Source organism: Rhinoderma darwinii, chromosome 1 (assembly GCF_050947455.1).
Source record: "Rhinoderma darwinii isolate aRhiDar2 chromosome 1, aRhiDar2.hap1, whole genome shotgun sequence".
In the NCBI taxonomy this organism is placed as follows: Eukaryota; Metazoa; Chordata; class Amphibia; order Anura; family Rhinodermatidae; genus Rhinoderma; species Rhinoderma darwinii.
In genome coordinates this window covers 111752051-111773925 of record NC_134687.1, presented here as the reverse complement: position 1 = coordinate 111773925, position 21875 = coordinate 111752051, and the positions used below count along the sequence as shown (strand labels likewise).

General features: G+C 42.6%; 1 protein-coding gene across 4 annotated transcripts in view; it reads left to right on the top strand.

The window, feature by feature from the left end:
* Nucleotides 1-21875, top strand: part of NPY5R (neuropeptide Y receptor Y5) — a 96546-nt gene that overhangs the window by 34324 nt on the left and 40347 nt on the right. Inside the window, exon 2 of one of the 4 annotated variants that reach the window (XM_075849666.1) lies at nt 8677-8751. The exons of the other annotated variants lie outside the window; for them this stretch is intronic. Coding sequence (XP_075705781.1) covers nt 8683-8751 — 69 coding nt within the window. The 5' untranslated portion in view covers nt 8677-8682. The remainder of the gene's footprint in view (nt 1-8676; nt 8752-21875) is intronic. 4 annotated transcript variants of the gene reach the window in all.

The window sequence follows — 21875 nt, the reverse complement described above, 5'->3', positions numbered from 1 at the left end:
CCTTATGTACTCTGCTGCCCCTTATATACTCTGCTGCCCCTTAAGGGAAACACCACATTTTCATAAATGGTAATCTATAAAACTTCAACCAATTCATGGCAATTAATTCATGGAAATAATCGTTTTAAAGTGTATCTCCAGTTTGCAGGTGCACTGCATGATATATATATATATATATATATATATATATATATATATATATGTGTGTGTGTGTGTGTGTCTGTGTCTGTGTGTGTTTATATGTGCCTGTGTGGGTAAAGATTGTGATATTTGTGATGTTACAGGTACTGCAGGTAACATCTACTTCATAATCTGTACTCAGAGATTTATCACTGTGTGCTATCTGTGGTATTACATAGGACTGCAGGTAACACTACTTCATTATCGGTACTCAGAGAATTTTCACTATGTGTTATCCGTGGTAAGAAACAAGTCACGACCAAATAATTGAAAATATATATATAAACAGTCTTTATTAAAGTTACTTTAGACACAGAGACAACATACAAACAATAAATATATTAAAATACCAGAAACCCTCAAACAGGGATGGAATCAGAACAAAAAAGCAGAGCGACCCCCAGATAGTAAAATATTGTCACAATCAACTCCCAAGTGTAGCTAAAGTGCATATATATAAGCTATTTAAGCAAGTGCTAGGCATAATACATTTGCACAGATGGACACGTATGCATAGTGTGAATAGTCAACAATCAAGAATGCAGTCCTAAGTACATATAGCACACTGAGCAATGTACCTACACCTACATGATATAAGGTGAATGGGAGATCCGGACCAGGAAGGGGGACCTCTGCTTGACCCAACGCGCGTTTCGCTCGTGCTTCGTCAGGGGTTGATGTCCAAATGCCCCAGATTGCCTTAAATACCCCTACCTCACTAGCGATTGCCAGCTGTTCCCTATCGGGTGGTTAGGTGTCCGGCGGCAGCCACAAATGGCAGCCGCCGATACATCCAACCTACCCACGATGGCGTCCCATCGTGTAATCCAATGATCGAGATAACCTCCTCCCCTGTCTGCCTCCAGTGGTGTAGCCACGCCAAGCGGGCGCGGAGACAAGAACAACCCGCCCGCTCGACGCGGCACCACCAGTGAGGGCAGAGAGACAGGGAGCTGCAGAAAAAACGTAACAAAGAAATTGAAATAAAAAAAATCTAAAAAATTGGCCAGAAATAAACAATTAAGACCCCAAAATAAATAATTTAAAGTATCCGTGCAAACCAGTTAAAGCAGCAGCGGGACCAAGCGTCCCGTTGCTAAGTAACAGTACAGCATACGAACAGCACTTGAAAAAATATAATAAGAGAACGATGCCGAAAAAAGTGTGAAGTAAAAGAAAACAGAAGAAGTGGAGAGAAAACCGGCGGCAAGAAAAGAGTGAGATGTGCAGTGACAAAGTGTGAAAGTAGGATGATAATAATAAAAGAAAAAGAGAAAAGAAGGAAGGGAAAAATTAACCCGATTACTGATCAGGCGAATAGGAAATAAAAAATATAACAGCAAATAAAATATGCCTACAAAAAATACCATATACATATGCGACAATTGAAACAAAGTGAAACATAACGTCAGTGTAAATAACCGTACAGAGTTATATGAGGAAGGTGTAAAAGTAATTATGTTGTAACGGCAGGGGGTAGGGAGACGGACAAGTGAGCCCTAATCTACCCGCCACTCTGTCCCTGCCTACTTGCAACGACCCGCCCTAGGCGACGGGGTACAACTGGGCGGCGGTCCCTGCGCTCAGTAAGTGCACGACAAACACGACAAACATACAAGGAACACAAGCAAGGAAAAGGGGCCGTTGCCCACGGCAACACCGTGAGCAACCAGAGTGGTGAACGAGCCGAGTCAAGCCAGGAGTGTGCGAGGTACAAAACGAAAAGCAGAAGAGTAGTCGGTAAGCCAGGGTCGGTATGGAGCAGGATCAAAAATAGCAGGAGCTGTAGCTGGGCCAGGAACCACAAGGAAGGAAACCAAAGCAATAACAAGCACCGAGGGACAGGAAGTGCAGGCTTAAATAGACCGAGGGCGGGAGCTAGCTGAGTCTGGCCAGGTTACGATAGGCTCTCCCACTCCTAAGCCTGCCAGCCTGAATGGTGGAAGCAGGAGTCAGTCTCAGGGATGTATTCTCAGGTGCTGACTGATTAGTTCTGGGAGTTAACCCTGCAGTGCCTGGCAGATCCTTTACAGTACCCCCCCTTTTATGAGGGGCCACCGGACCCTTTCTAAGTGGACCTGGCTTACTGGGGAAACGCAGGTGGAACCTCCTGACCAATACCCCAGCGTGAACATCCCGGGCGGGTACCCAAGTCCTCTCCTCGGGCCCGTATCCTCTCCAATGGACCAGGTACTGGAGGGAGCCTTGGACCATCTTGCTGTCCACAATCCTGGCCACCTCGAATTCCACCCCCTCCGGGGTGAGGATGGGAACAGGAGGTCTCCTCGAGGGAGCCAAGGACGGGGAGCAGCGTTTGAGGAGGGAGGCATGAAACACGTCGTGTATCCGAAAAGACGGGGGTAACTCCAGCCGGAAGGAGACAGGATTGAGGACCTCAATGACCTTATACGGCCCAATAAACCGGGGAGCAAACTTCTTGGATGGAACCTTGAGACGCAAGTTCCTAGACGACAACCACACCAGATCCCCGACCATAAACAGGGGGTTAGCAGAACGTTTTTTATCAGCCTGAGTTTTTTGTACGCTCTGGGACACCTCTAGGTTTTTCTGAACCTGGGCCCAGACTGTGCACAGTTCCCGATGAACGACCTCTACCTCAGGATTGTTGGAACTACCAGGTGAAACGGAGGAGAACCGTGGATTAAACCCAAAATTACAAAAAAAAGGAGAGACCCCAGACGAGTTACTGACCCGGTTATTAAGGGAAAATTCGGCGAGGGGAATGAAAGAGACCCAATCAAATTGACAGTCAGAGACAAAACACCTTAAGTATTGTTCTAGGGACTGATTAGTCCTCTCCGTTTGGCCATTGGTTTCAGGATGGAAGGCAGAGGAGAAGGACAGATCAATCCCCAACTTCATACAGAAGGCTCTCCAAAACAATGAAACAAATTGTACCCCTCTGTCCGAAACAATATTGACAGGGACCCCATGGAGACGCAGGATGTGTTTGACAAACAAGGTAGCCAACGTTTTGGCGTTGGGTAGTTTCTTGAGGGGCACAAAGTGGCACATCTTACTGAAGCGGTCCACCACCACCCACACCACCGACTTGCCTTGGGATGGAGGCAAATCGGTGATAAAATCCATGGAGATATGTGTCCAAGGTCTCTGGGGAATGGGCAACGAACGCAGTAAGCCCGCTGGTCGGGACCTGGGAGTCTTGGACCTAGCACAAACCTCACAAGCGGCGACGTAGGCCTTAACGTCTTTAGGCAACCCAGGCCACCAATAATTTCTGGTAATGAGGTGTTTGGTACCCAGGATGCCTGGATGGCCAGATAGTGCGGAGTCATGATTTTCCCTAAGTACCCTTAGCCGGAATTGCAGGGGAACAAACAGCTTGTTCTCAGGAAGGTTCCCGGGAGCTGCACCTTGATCAGCAGCAATTTCAGAGACTAAATCAGAATCGATCGAGGAAATGATTATACCTGGAGGCAAAATACAAGCAGGATCTTCCTCCGAAGGAGGGCTGGCCATGAAGCTACGCGACAGTGCATCAGCCTTAATATTTTTAGACCCAGCCCTATAGGTAACCAAAAAATTGAATCTGGTAAAAAATAACGCCCATCGAGCTTGTCTCGGGTTTAGCCTCCGGGCAGATTCTAGGAACACCAGATTCTTGTGGTCGGTAAGGACCGTTACCTGGTGCCTAGCCCCCTCCAGGAAGTGGCGCCACTCTTCAAATGCCCATTTAATGGCTAAGAGTTCGCGGTTGCCAATATCATAGTTACTTTCAGTTGGCGAAAACTTCCTGGAGAAGTAGGCACAGGGGCGGAGATGGGTGAGGGACCTGGTACCCTGGGACAAGACAGCCCCCACTCCCACCTCAGATGCATCAACTTCCACGATAAATGGCTCCATTTGGTTGGGCTGAACCAGCACCGGGGCCGAGACAAAGCACTTCTTAAGGACCTCAAAAGCCTGGACAGCCTCAGGAGGCCAGTGGAGGAGATCAGCACCTTTGCGAGTGAGGTCCGTAAGGGGCTTAGCGATGACCGAGAAGTTAGCAATAAATCTCCTGTAATAATTAGCAAATCCCAAAAAACACTGTAACGCCTTCAGGGAGGCAGGTTGGACCCATTCCGCCACAGCCTGAACCTTGGCGGGGTCCATGCGGAATTCATGAGGAGTGAGGATTTGACCCAAAAATGGAATCTCCTGTACCCCAAACACACATTTTTCGGTTTTGGCAAACAGTTTATTTTCCCGAAGGACCTGGAGCACCTTCCTGACATGCTCCACGTGGGAGGACCAGTCCTTGGAAAACACCAGTATGTCATCAAGGTACACTACCAGAAAAATCCCCAGGTAATTTCTCAAAATCTCATTTATGAAATTCTGGAAGACCGCAGGGGCATTACACAACCCAAAGGGCATGACGAGGTATTCGAAATGGCCTTCGGGCGTGTTAAACGCAGTCTTCCACTCATCCCCCTCTTTGATGCGAATAAGGTTATACGCCCCCCGTAGATCCAATTTAGAAAACCATTGGGCCCCCTGAACCTGATTAAAGAGATCAGGAATCAAAGGAAGGGGATACTGGTTCCTTACCGTGACCTTATTCAGGCTACGGTAGTCAATGCATGGCCTAAGACCACCATCCTTCTTCCCCACGAAGAAGAAGCCAGCACCTACCGGAGAAGAAGAGGGACGAATGTAACCCTTGGCCAGGGATTCCTGGATATACACTCTCATAGCTTCACGTTCGGGACAAGAAAGATTAAATATCCTACCCTTAGGAAGCTTAGCTCCTGGTACCAATTCGATAGCGCAATCGTATTCTCTATGAGGAGGTAACACTTCGGAGGCCTCCCTAGAGAAAACATCAGCGAAGTCCTGAACAAACTCGGGTAGCGTATTCGCCTCCTTAGGGGGAGAAATAGAATTAACAGAAAAACATGACGTACAACATTCATTACCCCATTTGGTTAGCTCCCCAGTATTCCAGTCAAACGTAGGATTATGCAACTGCAACCAGGGAAGACCTAGCACCAAATCGTACGATAATCCCTGCATCAACAGTACAGAGCATTGCTCCAAATGCATGGAGCCAACAAGGAGTTCAAAAACAGGGGTATGCTGTGTAAAATAACCATTAGCAAGAGGAGTGGCGTCGATACCCACTACCGGGACAGGTTTAGGCAAATCAATAAGAGGCATAGCAAGGGACATAGCAAATTCCACAGACATGATATTAGTAGAGGACCCTGAATCCACGAAAGCACTGCCGGTAGCAGACCTACCACCAAAAGAGACCTGAAAGGGAAGCAAGATCTTAGTACGTTTCATATTTACGGGAAATACCTGTGCGCCCAAGTGACCTCCCCGATGATCACTTAGACGCGGAAGTTCTCTGGCTGCAACCTTACGCTTAGGACAGTTGTTCACTTGATGCTTGTCGTCCCCACAGTAGAAGCAGAGACCATTCTTCCTGCGGAATTCTCTACGTTGTTGGGGGGACACGGAGGCCCCGAGTTGCATAGGTATCTCTGAATCTTTCGGGGAGGAACGAAGCAACGGAGCTTCGGGAGGCATCATGGGGGAGTCGGAGGAGAAAACACATAAACGTTCACGTTGTCGTTCCCTGAGACGTCGGTCAAGTCGTATCGCTAAAGCCATAACCTGGTCTAGGGAGTCACAAGAGGGATAGCTAACTAGCAGGTCTTTCAGGGCATTCGACAGACCCAACCTAAACTGGCACCTTAAGGCAGGGTCATTCCACCGAGAAGCTACGCACCACTTCCGAAAGTCAGAGCAATACTCCTCAACAGGTCTCTTACCCTGACTTAAGGTCACCAGCTGACTCTCGGCAAAGGCAGTCCTGTCAGTCTCGTCATAAATAAGTCCGAGAGCAGAAAAGAAACAATCAACGGAGGAAAGTTCAGGGGCGTCAGGAGCCAAGGAGAAGGCCCACTCTTGGGGCCCTTCCTGGAGCCGGGACATAATTATACCCACCCGCTGGCTCTCAGAACCTGAGGAATGAGGCTTTAAACGAAAGTAAAGCCTACAACTCTCCCGAAAGGAGAGAAAAGTCCTCCGGTCCCCTGAGAACCGGTCGGGCAACTTGAGGTGGGGTTCAAGAGGTGCGGTGCGGGGAACTACCAGGGTAGCATCAGGCTGGTTGACCCTCTGAGCCAGGGCCTGGACCTGTAGGGAGAGACCCTGCATTTGCTGAGCCAGGGTCTCACGGGGATCCATAGTGGTGTCAGGGACCAGGGGTAGACTAGGTATGGGCTTGTTATTATGTAACGGCAGGGGGTAGGGAGACGGACAAGTGAGCCCTAATCTACCCGCCACTCTGTCCCTGCCTACTTGCAACGACCCGCCCTAGGCGACGGGGTACAACTGGGCAGCGGTCCCTGCGCTCAGTAAGTGCACGACAAACACGACAAACATACAAGGAACACAAGCAAGGAAAAGGGGCCGTTGCCCACGGCAACACCGTGAGCAACCAGAGTGGTGAACGAGCCGAGTCAAGCCAGGAGTGTGCGAGGTACAAAACGAAAAGCAGAAGAGTAGTCGGTAAGCCAGGGTCGGTATGGAGCAGGATCAAAAATAGCAGGAGCTGTAGCTGGGCCAGGAACCACAAGGAAGGAAACCAAAGCAATAACAAGCACCGAGGGACAGGAAGTGCAGGCTTAAATAGACCGAGGGCGGGAGCTAGCTGAGTCTGGCCAGGTTACGATAGGCTCTCCCACTCCTAAGCCTGCCAGCCTGAATGGTGGAAGCAGGAGTCAGTCTCAGGGATGTATTCTCAGGTGCTGACTGATTAGTTCTGGTAGTTAACCCTGCAGTGCCTGGCAGATCCTTTACATATGTATCTAATTGAATTAAATTCTCAATTTCTTAAACAATTTTGGTGAGAAAATACACAACATATGTACGTGTAAATATGCCAAACGTGTGTGTAGAGTGACTATATATTTATATTAATAAGTGACTACATAATAAACTCGTAATCTCAATGATGATATAAGTGAAAAAAAAAAATAGAGGGGAGGAAGGGAATACAGGGTGAAATGGGGGAGGGAATGGAGAGAATGGGGTGGAGAAGGAAGGAAAGGAGGATAGGGGATGGAAAAACCAATAATACAAACCGTAAACGAAATGGGCAGGTACACAATGAACCAATGAATGGGCAAAGCGGTGACTGCTAATATTAATAGTTAATATACCAGACATCAACTTATAAATGGAACAGTTACTACATATAGACACCAGAAGAAGGTATAATACAAGAACAAAGTCTACAATATAAGCACATAATACCTATATAATACAATACAGAATAAAGTGTTGATCTGTGCAAACGTACAAATACCAGAGAAACGAAAAACAAAAATACCAAACTGATCATAAAAAATTCAGTGCTAAGAGGTCAATATAAACCAAATAATGTGTTATATAAATAAATAGCGAAGATCAGTATTAAAAGTGATAAATCAATCCTGAGAAGCCACTGGCCGAAAGGAAGATCTGCGAGATGTCTGTAAGCTGTCACTCCGAATTCACGATGGAAACATTACAAGACCTTGAGCTGGATCAAAATGTTGAATATTATAGCAAAAGTGTTGCTGTAAGGCAAAAAAGAGGGGGGACATATAACTATGTGATGATTTTTGAAAAATATATATCTATATATCTCATCCGACATAAAAAAACTGGGATACTAGTTGGCGTTGAGCATAAAAGTCAATACCAATATATATCTAGAGAGGAAGAGGAGGCATAGGGGGAATGGTAAATAAAAAATACATAAATCTATATAAAATTAAAAGAATAAAAACAAATAATGACAAGTTAAAAAGTACGGAATAACATATTGGCGGACACCAATAAGAGAGTGGCAATAATCCAACCAGGAAAATACCCTAAATTTAGCTATAACGATTTCACAGAAATGGTCAAAACTATTGTACTCATTAAGCCCATATGGGTATAGGGATCCCAACCTCATAATCCAAGTGGTTTCTTTCTGTCCCAAAACCTTCTTCCAATTTCCTCCTCTAGGACCGATAAGTACCCGATCAATAGCTCTCACTTTCACGTGTGATGAATCACAGTTATGAAATAACCTGAAATGGCGAGTAATCGTATTAAGTTGTGATACATCATCAATTCCCATAGCTGCTTGGATGCTCAATACGTGTTCCCGTACCCTTCTGCGTAATTGTCTGGTCTGATCAGGCGAACCTTGTTTTCGGTGGCATCTTGACGGCTCGAGCCCTGTAACAGCATCGTTCTTTGACTCCTTTTTGCCCTATCATAGGCTCGCTGAATAGATCGATTACTGTATCCCCTTTCTTTGAAACGCTTTTTGAGATCTTGGGCTTGCCTTTCAAAGGTGTGTTGGTCTGAGCACAAGCGTCTTGCTCGTAAATATTGACCAACAGGGATGTTTCTAATAAGATGTTTAGGATGGGCCGAGGATGCATGTAAAATCGAATTAACAGCAGTCTTCTTTCTATACAGATCCGTATGTATCAGTCCCTGATCATCTACTCTAATCTGGATATCAAGAAACTCAACTGTAGTTTTGCTAAACTGGTATGTGAGTTTGATATTGATATTGTTACAATTTAAGTAATTGATAAACGTTTTGAGTTCAGCTGATGTTCCTTGCCAGATAAACACAACGTTGTCAATATATCTAGCCCAAAGGTGTACTCTATGAATCAACGGGACAGGGTTAGACAAAAAGATGTCCCTCTCCCACAGCCCCAGGAAAAGATTGGCATACGAAGGTGCACAAGCTGCCCCCATAGCCGTTCCCTGGAGCTGTAGGTAGAAGGACTCTTTGAAAATGAAAAAATTATGGGTCAGGACAAACTGGAGAGCCCTCAATAAAAAGTCTTGATGACTCCTATCCAGATTTCCCATTGCAAGAAAGAACTTTGTTGCATTCAGACCATCTTCATGTCGGATTGAGGTGTACAAAGATTCTACATCACATGTATCTAAGTACATGTCTCCTTGGAGATGTATCCCCTCTATTTTTCGTAGGATATCGTTAGTATCCTGAACAAAAGATGATTTTTCCCTTCCTTCTTTTCTCTTTTTCTTTTATTATTATCATCCTACTTTCACACTTTGTCACTGAACATCTCACTCTTTTCTTGCCGCCGGTTTTCTCTCCACTTCTTCTGTTTTCTTTTACTTCACACTTTTTTCGGCATCGTTCTCTTATTATATTTTTTTGGTTACTTTAACCATCTTCTTCTCATGCTATTGCTCACAGCAATTTCGGCACTGTGTTGCAGGTCTGGAGCGGCATATGTGAACTGCTACCCAGCTTCAGCACCTTGGACAGTGACAGATCTGACTAGTGCTATATTTGTATTTGACGGCTGTGCTGAGCGGTTCAGCACGTTGGACAGCGATCTCGGCTTGCAGTACTGTGTTGTGCTCTCCAGCATACAGGACAGCAAGTGCTGTTCGTATGCTGTACTGTTACTTAGCAACGGGACGCTTGGTCCCGCTGCTGCTTTAACTGGTTTGCACGGATATTTTTAATTATTTATTTTGGGGTCTTAATTGTTTATTTCTGGCCAATTTTTTTGTTTTTTTTTATTTCAATTTCTTTGTTAAGTTTTTTTCTGCAGCTCCCTGTCTCTCTGCCCTCACTGGTGGTGCCGCGTCGAGCGGGCGGGTTGTTCTTGTCTCCCCGCCCGCTTGGCATGGCTACACCACTGGAGGCAGACAGGGGAGGAGGTTATCTCGATCATTGGATTACACGATGGGACGCCATCGTGGGTAGGTTGGATGTATCGGCGGTTGCCATTTGTGGCTGCCGCCAAACACCTAACCACCCGATAGGGAACAGCTGGCAATCGCTAGTGAGGTAGGGGTATTTAAGGCAATCTGGGGCATTTGGACATCAACCCCTGACGAAGCACGAGCGAAACGCGCGTTGGGTCAAGCAGAGGTCCCCCTTCCTGGTCCGGATCTCCCATTCACCTTATATCATGTAGGTGTAGGTACATTGCTCAGTGTGCTATGTGTACTTAGGACTGCATTCTAGATTGTTGACTATTCACACTATGCATACGTGTCCATCTGTGCAAATGTATTATGCCTAGCACTTGCTTAAATAGCTTATATATATGCACTTTAGCTACACTTGGGAGTTGATTGTGACCATATTTTACTATCTGGGGGTCGCTCTGCTTTTTGTTCTGATTCCATCCCTGTTTGAGGGTTTCTGGTATTTTAATATATTTATTGTTTGTATGTTGTCTCTGTGTCTAAAGTAACTTTAATAAAGACTGTTTATATATATCTTTTCAATTATTTGGTCGTGACCTGTTTCTTTTTCTGGGCTTGTTATCTAGTCACTAGGACCACTAGTATATTTTGGGGTATTACTTGGTTTGCTATGTGTTATCTGTGGTGTTACATAGGACTGCAGGTAACATCTACTTTATCTGTACTCAGAGTTATCACTGTGTTATCTGTGGTGTTACATATCTGTGCGTGTGAAATCTACTACTATCTGTACCGTGTGTATGTGTGCCTGTTTGGGTATATACCGTATTTTTCAGACCATAAGACGCACCTGACCATAAGACCCACCCAGGTTTTAGACAACAGATTATAGGAAAAAAATTATTTGAGAGCCAAATTTTTGTTATTTTTTTTTCATCGATCGAGTGGTGTGACGGCTTATTTTTTGCGGGATGAGCTGTAGTTTTATTGCCACCATTTTTTGGTACATACGATTTTTTTGATCACTTTTTTTTTATTTAATATTTTAAGCACTAAGGTGACCAAAAAACTATTTTGATATTTAAAATTTTTAAACTCACCATGCAAATTAAATAATGGTATATTGTAATAGATCAGACTTTTACGGACAGAGCGATACCAAATAATTTTATTTTTTTACATTGTGCTTGGGGAAAAATGTCAAAAGTTTTTTTTTTTTAACTTTTAATATTATTATTTTTTTACACTCCTCAAAATGTATCTAACATTTTTATATTTTTTTTTACACATTTTATTAGTTCCCCTTGGGGACTTGTACCAGTGGCCACTTGGTTACATGTGGAGTTACTGAAACAGCGTAACTATGCTGTTTCCCTAACTCCCATAGTAGTGAATGGCAGTTACGGAAGCAGTGTAGTATGCGAGCTGCGCTGTTTCCGTAACTACTGTTCAGTTATATGGGAGTTACGGAAACAGAGTAGTTCCGTGAGTTACGCTGTTTCAGTAACTACACATGTAACCAAGTGGCCGGGAGAGCACAGAAAGCTAGAACAGGGTTTAGGGGGCCCAGTTCTAGAGATATGTCATAAAAGTCCTTCATAGAAAAACCCCTATAAATGCCGCGGTCGCTATTGACCACGACATTTAACTAGCTAAAGGGGTTTGCCATAAAACACATTTATCCCCTATTCACAGGATAGGGGCTAAATGTGAGATCGCAGGGGGTCTGACCGCTGGGACCCCCAGCGATAAGGAGAACGCGCTACGTGATAAGCCTGAACTTCCGGGTTCTGTGTCCGGTTTATCTGTTCCGCAGCTCCATAGAGATCAATGGAGAGCCGCTCGCGCATGTGCAGAAGAATCCCATTCATCTCTATGAAGCTGCCGGACACAGAACTCGGAAGTTACAGCTTCTCATGCAGCGCTCTTGGTAACTTTCGGTCCCCATTCTTCTTATCGATCACATGTATCCCTCATCATGTGGATAGGAGATACATGTGTGTTATGGTACAAGCCCTTTAAACTGACAGGAACAGTGAAATTGCTGTTCCTGGCCATTATAGCAGCATGTCAGAAGCTGACACGTGCAGTGTTTGGAGCGGGCTCAGTGCGTGAGCATGCTCCATACATCACCCCCCTCCAGCTCCATGATGTGCCGGCACGTCATGGGTCGGGAAGGGGTTAAGTAATGACGCGGTCATGGGGCCCGGCGATGCCGGATCCCTTGACTGCGGACTATAAGATGCAGGGACTTTTTAGCAAGATTTATTCTTGCTAAAAACTGCGTCCTATTGTCCGAAAAATACGGTATGTGTCTGTATGTGAATGTGTCTTTGTACTAGTATATACTGTATGTGCCTTTTATGTACTTGTAAATGTTCCTGTCTGTGTATTTATGTGCGTGTGTGTGTCTGTATATATATATATATGTATATATATATATGTGTGTGCGTGCGTGCGTGCGTGTGTGTGTGTGTGTGTGTGTGTGAATGTATGTCTATATAGTTACCTTTATGTATGGATAAATTCCAGAATGTGTGTATATATATTTGACTGTTTGTGTAAATATCTGCCTTTATGTATGTACAGTATATATTTACCAGTATGTGCGTCTCTATATATGTGATTAATTTTTGATTTGTTGGAGGGCAGCAATAGAGAGCCCCGCACAGGGCGCCATCCAACCTAAGGCCAGCCCTGTGAACAGTTTTATATTATCATAGGTGATCAGCCAGATACTGAACTAACCAGCTGATATAGGCCTTTATTATGTAACAATGCTTATGCTCATGCTATTATGGAGATGTTGGCAGCAATGAGACAAGGATAAGGACGTTGGCCGCACAAGTATGGCAGCAGCCTGTGTCCCATTATACTGAACTTCTTAAAGCTCATAAATGGTCAATTATTTGAATATTACAAAAATGATTTTTTTTTATTTTTTTATTTAGTCTCTCTAGGCAACTATAATTCCCAATCTTAGTGTATGACACCATTACAATTGGATATACAATTTTCCTCTAAGTTTCCATTTTGTGTAATCACTTTTTATATCTACTGTAAAAAGAACCTGTTGTGCCATTGAAATTCAGATATCAAAAGTTCTTTTCCTGGGCACTATGCTAGTCGCTTTCTCCAGCTGTGAACCTTCCTGCCAGATATGAGAACACAAAAAAGTCAGTGTAAATTATGTTAGTAATTCAGACAGAAAGCCAAAGTATGTCAGACAGAAAGCCAAATGGCTACAAACTGATTTGAAGTAGTGACAGTTTTATGCTTTCCAAGGAAAATGTCCGTATCCAGACATGGTTACAATAATAAAGTCCAAATAATACTAGAAATCAGAAGGGAGGTAATTTTATCTGTATTATATGTCTATAATGAGCTTGGTACATTATTAAACTGATGAACTGACTGCTATAATATAATACAGTTTATTCAAGTTAATTGTAGTGTTGCCTCTGCCGTTTTGGGCAAAAAATAAATTCACTTTTCAAATGTGCTCAAAATTTTTAAATGTTTCGACTGTATTGTGTTGACTGTATTACTTGTTTACCTAGGTAATGTTTCATGCAGGGGACATGTATGGATAAACGCAGCATTTCCCTGTTATTCGGGTGGGATGCCACATCTATCCATACATTAACAAAGAAGCTGAACACATGGCAACTAGCTGAAGCTTTTATTAAAAAAAGAATTCTTCATATGATGACCCATTTAAACACTGCAGTCAGAAAACCCTTGTAAGTAATGGTGACGACTATGAAACATAAAGCTGAATATAAGATAATCAGATTAATGTAAATGTGTGAGCTGCACGTACAAGCTGAATTCAATAGAAGTCAATGAAGCAGACGTCCAAGCAGCAGCTCACAAGGACAAAACTACAGCTCCCTGCTCCCCCATACATTTTGTAGTTACTTCCGGCATATAACAATAAACAGAGGATGGGAGCGCAGCCATTTATTAACCCCTTTAGGACACAGCCTGTTTTGGCCCTGTGGACACAGATGATTTTTTCAAATCTGACATGTGTCACTTTATGTGGTAATAACTCCAGAACGCTTTTACCTATCCAAGCGATTCTGAGATTGTTTTCTCGTGACATATTGTACTTTAGGTAAGTGAAAAAATGTGGTCTATAAATTCAATATTTATTTGTGAAAAACTTCAAATTTTAGCAAAAATTTGCAAAAATTAGCTTTTTTCTAAATTTAAATGTATTTGCTTGTAAAACAGATAGTAATACCACACAAAATAGTTACTAGTTAACATCCCCCATATGTCTACTTTATGTTTGCATTCATTTTTTTTCACGTACTTTTATTTTTCGAGGACGTGACGAGGCTTAGAACTTTAGCATCAATTTCTCATATTTTCAATAAAATTTCAATAGGCCATTTTTTCACGGACCAGTTCAGTTCTGAAGTGGCTTTGAGGGCCTTATATATTAGAAAGTCCCCATAAATCAACCCATTTTGAAAACTGCACCCCTCAAGGTATTCAAAACCACATTCAGAAAGTATTTTAACCCTTTAGGCGTTTCACAGGAATTAAGGCAAAGTAGAGGTGAAATTTACAAATTTAATTTTTTTTGTCTAAATTCATTTGTAATATAAAAAAAACTGTAACACAGAAGGTTTTACCAGAGAAACGCAACTCAATATTTATTGCCCAGATTCTGCAGATTTTAGAAATATCCAACATGTGGCCCTAGTGTCCTAATGGACTGAAACACAGGCCGCAGAAGCAAAGGAGCACCTAGTGTGTTTTGGGGCCTCCTTTTTTTTAGGAATATATTTTTGGCATGTCAAGTTTGAGGAGGTCTTGTGGTACCTAAACAGTCGAAACCCCCCAAAAAGTGACCCCATTTTGAAAACTACACCCCTCAAGGCATTTTTCTAGGTGTATACTTAGCATTTTGACCCCACAGTTTTTTTGCAGAATTTAGTGGAATTAGTCTGTGAAGATGAAAATCACCTATTTTTCTGTGGAAACATAGAATTTTTTCATTTTTACAAGGAATAAAGGAGAAAAAGCCGCCCAACATTTGTAAAGCAATTTCTCCCGATTACGGCAATACCCCATATGTGGTCGTAAACTGATGTTTGGACTCACAGCAGGGCTCAGGAGGGAACGAGGGCCTTTTGGATTTTGGAGCGCAGATTTTGCTGGATTGGTTTTCAGTGCCATGTCGGGTTTGCAACGTCCCGGAGGGACCAAAACAGTGGAAACCCCCCAAAAGTGACCCTATTTTGGAATCTACACCCCTCAAGGAATTTTTCTAGGGGTATAGTGAGCATTTTGGCCCCTCAGGATCTTTTTTAGAGCTAAGGTGACCAAAAAACAGCGATTTTGGCGCTTTAAATTCTTTATTTATTACAGCGTTCACCGTGCGCAATAAATTACGTTTTAATTTATTCTGCCAGTCGGCACGATTACGCCAATACCATATGTGTATAGTTTTTTTTAAGTTTTGCAGCGTTTGCACAATAAAATTACGTTTCTATAAAATAATTTATTTTCTGAGACACGCTATTCTGAGCCGTAACTTTTTTATTTTTTCGTCTAAAAAGCTGTGGGAGGTCTTGTTTTTTGCGGGACGGGTTGTAGTTTTTATTGGTACCATTTTGGGGTAAATGCGACTTTTTGATCACTTTTTATTCTATATCTTGGGAGGGGTGGTGACCAAAAAATAGCGATGCTGACAGTTTTCCATTTATTTTGCTTGCGGCGTTCACCGTGCGGAAAAATTAACATTATAGTTTCATAGTTTGGGTCATTACGAACACGGTGATACCAAATATGTGTACTTATTTTTAACGTTTTCATTTTTTCCCTATAATGAAAGCATGGGGGCTGCTGATGCGTTACAAACCCGCTACATGCGGAGATCGCAATCGAGCCCCGCATGTAACGGGTTAATTGCCGAAATCAGCGGCGATGAGCCGCTGATCGACAACACTGGAGTGTCAGCTGGCGAGGACAGCTGATCTCCAAGTTCCCGATGCACACTGTCGCCGACAGTATGCCATCGGGAACGACACAGTGACTTCCTGTCACGAAAAGAAGAGAAGAATGATCCAGCGCCAGTGATGGTATTAAAAGGGAAAGGCAATTCCCATGTTTATTGTGGAAAAATAGTAAAATCTTGAATGCAAGACGCGGTCTCGGAGCAAGAGTAAGCAGGTAGTGTACCAAAGCCTACGCGTTTCGAACGCACACTGCGTTCTTAATCATGGCAGAAGAAGTCACTCTGACAGGAAGCCTATCAGGACCAGCCGAAGGTTGGTCCTGATGGGCTACCGTCCATGGCAGACCCGGAAGCCATTGTTTGGCTTCCGTTTGCCATAGTAACTATCGGCAAACCCCGCGATTTCGGACCGGGGTCTGCCGATATGTTAGAAACCCCCAAAATTCGGCGATTGCAACCGATCGCCGAATTTAAGGGGTTAATTCGCCAAAATCAGCGGCAAAGGACCGCTGGTCGGCAAGAGTGGAGTGTTAGCTGTCGGCGACAGCTGACCTCCCGGTTCAAGGTGCACACTCTCGCCGACAGTGTGCACCGGGAAAAACTCAGTAACTATACGTCCTCGTGCGGGAAGTAACCTCCCGCAACGACGGACAGTTACGTCCTGGTGCGGGTAGGGGTTAAAGGAGTATTCCCGGAATATATCACCTACCCTGTAACTGTCTGACTGTTGGGACCCCCACTGACCAGTAAGACCGCAGTAAGGAGGAGCTTGAATGGAGCGGAGAATGAGCATGAGCAGTGCAGCTCCATTTAATGTCTATGAGACGGACAGAAACTGCTGAGTGCTGTACTCTGCTGTCTCCATCAGTCCCATAGTCGCATGCTCATCTTCTATTCCAAGTTCTCCTGACTGCGGTCTTGCAGTGGGGAGGGACAGGCAGATCGAGACCCCTGTTCTAGTGATCGGTGGGGACCCCAGTGATCAGACACTTATCACCTATTCTGTGGATAGATGATAAATGTCTATTCTGGGAATACCTCTTTAACATTGTTAGTGCACTTCATGGTTGACTGACCTATACATTCGTTGCTACTCTACACACCTCAGAGCAAAATATTTTCTGTGGCTTACCCATTTGTATATCAATAATAGATAAGATTACTGTACTTAAAGTGTAGCTAAACGTTCGACAAACTTCTGACATGTCATAGTGACATGTCAGAAGTGTTGATTAGTGAGGGTCTGAGCACTGAGACCCCACCAATCACTAGAACGAAGCTGCTGAAGTGCTCCTGTGAGCGCTCAGCCGCTTCGTGTCCCTTCGACTTTTTCCGGAAAGCCGATGTATCGGAGTACAAGCTCATAGACTTTCTATTGAGTCCGTACACTGATACATTTATTTCCAGAAAAAGCGGAACAGACACAAAGCGGCTAAGCGCTCACACGAGCGCTTCAGCTGCTTCGTTCTAGCGATTGGTGGGGGTCTCAGTGGTCGGAACCCCGACAATCCAAACTTCTGACATGTCACTATGACATATCAGAAGTTTGTCAAACGTTTAGCTACACTTTAATCAATATTTTGTTAACATTTTTTGCAAATTGGGAGTAAAAGACTAATCACATTTATGTGGGTTAATGAAGTAGACTGATGAGATATCAAAGTAACAGTTTGTAGATAAAAATCACTTGTTACACTGAATAATTAGCTGTTTTGTATATTAATAGAAAACCTCTTCTTCTGCCTCCCCCACTTCTGCACTCTACAGTACACCATTGCTCTTCTAGTAGAATCAATAGAAGGAAAAGTACTATTTCTCCATAAAGAGCATGAAAAGAAAATGTTCATTATTATGTTTCAATAGTATCTAGAACATTAGACCAAACTTAAGTCAGGGTTGTTGCCAGTTGTCTCTATGGATAAGACATATTAAAAACTATTGCTACTCTACAGAACATATTTATTAATTAAAAAAAGAAAATAATATCAATGATAATAATGCACTAAAACTCATTTACCAGATTATCAAACTATTGAAATAATGAGATACTGGAGTGGAGTTGCAGCATCTATTTCTAAATTAATTTGGAAAGAGGTTCCAATCGAACTGATGCTATTTATTTTTGGCATCTCCGGTCCTTTGAAAGACTGTGGTTGTAGAAAACTAATTAGAAATATTTTGTTTCTGGCAAGATTGGTTATCATTTATAAATGGATCTAAAAAGATTTCCCATGGGAAATAGAATGGCCCCATAAGGTGAATAGAGTGATGCTTTTAGAAAGATCATATTACTTATGAGGAAGTAAATAGGAAAGGGAAATATTTTTTTATAAAAACTGGAACAGATGTATAATGGAACTATCCCCCGAACAGAAAAAGTCCTCCTTAGGGCTGGTTTAAAATGTGTTAGTAGTTGTTTGAGGAGTAATTATAAAAAAAAAATTATAATTACAATTACATTTTTATTTTTTATTTTTTTATTTTCTCTCTCTCTTTCCCCTCCCCACGCGATAGTTTCCAGTGTTTTGGGGGGTGACTGTTCATTTTCCAGCATTGACTTTTGGGATAGTGTCTGTACTACATAATATTTTTTTAATATAATGTTGACTCGGAACATTTTCTTATTTATTTTTTTGTTATGACGTATGGAATATTTTGTTATTTAAATCAGCAACAATAAAAAATTATATTATAAAAAAAATATTGAAATAATTAGAAAAACAAAAGGAAAAATTACCTCAAATAATTGAACTTTACATAAGTTCATGGAGTTCCAGACCTGTTGTTCTCTTTAAGTTATAGAGTTGAGTCTCATGTTCAGCAAGTGATTTACTTCTCATGTTACCTCCATATACCTGTCCTTATGATGTCTGCGCCTTCTTCGATTAGTACAAAAAAGTAAGCCACACATAGCGTAAATACTGAAGATTTTCCGCAACGTATTTAATTTAAAAAAATCTGCAGCATAATACAGTAGCAGCAGAGTGGATGAGATTTTAAAAAATCACATTGATACGCTGCGTACAAAATCCGCAGAAAAAACAATCCTAAATTGACCTGTGGTGTGGTTTTTCAATCCGCAGCATGTCAATTAATGCTGCTGACAAAGAAATGGAGGTTCTAAGCTGTATACAAAGATGCCTAATCCTATTTCCAAACATGCTGTTTTACATGCATTAGCATTGGAGGGAAGAAATGAGCATAAGACAAAATCGATGGCTACTTGTACATTTATAGACATTTTTCCCTTTTTCCCGTTTTCCTTAAGATGTGGGACAGAACAAAATCAAGGACGATTACAGTTAGTATATAGCTAGTATCTCCTAATAAGAAATTATATATTAAAAGTCAGCACCAGGAACCATTTTTAAAAGGGATGCACGGTGATGTTGGTAAGGATGACCAAATGTTTTAGGTATCAGTTTTATTTATTTTTCTTCATAAACAGTTACATAACAATTGAGCATAATCAATGTTACTAAATATTTCATACTAAATATAGCAATAGAAATAGCACTTATCTAAAGCAGACACCCACTAGACATATATGCGAGCAATAAAAATCAAATCATTGCATCTTACCAAATAGTTAATGCATCTGTACAGTTTACTGACTATATTGTATGATACAAAATAAAGGGAGAAATGAGCCAACACACATTATACCTCAAAAAAACAAGTGGAGCCTTTAGATGTTGTTGTCTTGGGCTACTTCTTGAGTTCCTTTTTTAAATTTATTATATTTGAAGCCTTTTTTTTTATCATTAGCGAATATCATTTTGATCTTTGGTGCTGTTTCAGGAAAATAAGCAGGCTATTTCTTCTCATCTTATGCTTAAGTCATATCTGCACTCATATGCAAATATGAATTGTAAACTATATTCTTCTGATCACATTATTGTGCATCAATCATATAATTCAGCTTAGAATTTTATATATTTCATTTTCTAATTGCAGATGTCCATTAAAACTAATACATTGAATATTAAGTCTAGACACGGTCAGTGATTTGCGCCAGTTGCAGTAGCCCTAGTCTAAATGTAGTTGATAAAAGCTTTTTTTTATATCTATTTAATAAATGCTGCCTTTTTGTTTTACTTTAATTATATTCTACAAGCATTTTAGTTATACAATCTGTACAAATTAGTCACATCACTACGGTGTGAAAAATATGTGAATCTAAATATTTGCAGCATATGTTAGTCTGTTGCTTTGTGTTCCTTTTAGCTGTTCAGGTGTCAGGCCTAATCTTTCAACAAATAAGGATGTGATATTAAATTATCGACTGCAAAGGGCTATAAATTATAAATAGCAAATGATTGGCATATGGTATTTGAGTTATGGAAGTAGCCATTTAGCTAAGATAAAAACATTAACAATCTGTGACAACAGCTTTATTGTGAAGGTGAACATATACTTGTTCTTTAGGGAATTGCAATGTTAGTTATTCTCTCATTTAATTCTCCTTTTTAGTTGGAAGCTATTTAAGTAATATTGGACAACAGTGGCAAAATCGAATTCCCCAAAGCTGCTCCACCTGCACTAACATGTTTCCTGTATTCCCATATACAGGGCCGGCTCCAGGTTTATGTGGGCCCTTGGGTGACACAGGCTTAGTGGCCCCTTTGCGAGGGAACTCACTGTGGCAGTAAAATGGCAGGAAATGTCACTTTGTGCCCCCATATAGAAGTTAGGCCCTGTTTATGCCCCCATATAGAAGTTAGGCGCCCAGTTTGTACCCTCATAAATTTAGTGCCCTCTGCAGATAGTGCCACACAGCTCTCCTCCCAGGAAGTGCCACACAGCCCCACTCCCAGGTAGTGCCACACAGTCCCATCCCAGGTAGTGCCGCACAGCCCCCCTACCTGGTAGTGCCACACAGCCCCTCTCCCTGGTAGTGCCACACAGCCCCCCCTCCCTGATAGTGTCACACAGCCCCCCTCCCTGGTAGTGCCACACAGCCTTCCACCCTTGTAGTGCCACACAGCCCCCCTCCCTGTAGGTAGCGCCTTTGGGGCTCCCGCTAGGAGTGGAATCCCCAGCCGGAGAATTACCGACGCACTGGCCGGGGATTCCGCTTCAGGAGGAGCCCCTGAAGTCACTGTCCATATATATTGCTAGTGATGTCCAGAGCAGAGCTGAAGTCCCAGGCAGAGCGCTACTAGCACTCTACATGGAAGTCTGTAAGGAGATACCTCCCTACTTTGCCATAGCGTTCAATAGTATCTGTGTCCTAAGGATGTAGATACCATTGAATGTGGCGTCACTACCGCTGTAGCAGCCATAGTGGCTGCTAGCGGTGCCACAGGACATGGGGGGCCCGTGACGGCGGGCGGCACAAGCCCCCTCATGCTGCGGGCCCTGTAGCAGCCGTTATAGCTGCTACAGTGGTAGTTATGCCGCTTCTTAGACAGGGGCGCCCTCTCGCAGCAGAATCCCCAGCAAGAACTTTGGCAACACTCAAGCCGGGGATTCCATCGCTGGAGGAGCTATGACAGCAGTGTCAGCACGCGTCGGCCGAGTGGGCAGGCCTTGCCAATATACCTACTATATAAATTAGCTTGTAAATTTATTGACAATGAAAAGTACAGAAATAGACTAAACAAGTTGAGAATATTACTACTAATCAAATAACGTAACTATATCCAAGTAAAGTTATATTTTTATTCAACATTGCCAACACAGAATGGTTTTAAGATTCATGTCAAACACAATAAATCTGGATAAAAGCTATGGTTAAATTGCATGGAAAAGACAATTAAAACATTCCTTTATTAAAAATTAGTTAAAGCTAAATGTAAACTTGGTCTAAACAAACCCTGCATAGGCTTGGATAAATAAGGAAAAGTAAAGGAGAGGTCAGAGGCATAGCTAGGTTCTCCTGCAACCGGGGCCAAGATCCAGATTGGTGCCCCCCATCTTCTTCCACGACATCTCCTTCCCCCTCGACATGTTTGCTTTCTCTACCAAACAATGAGGTGTAATTTCTTTT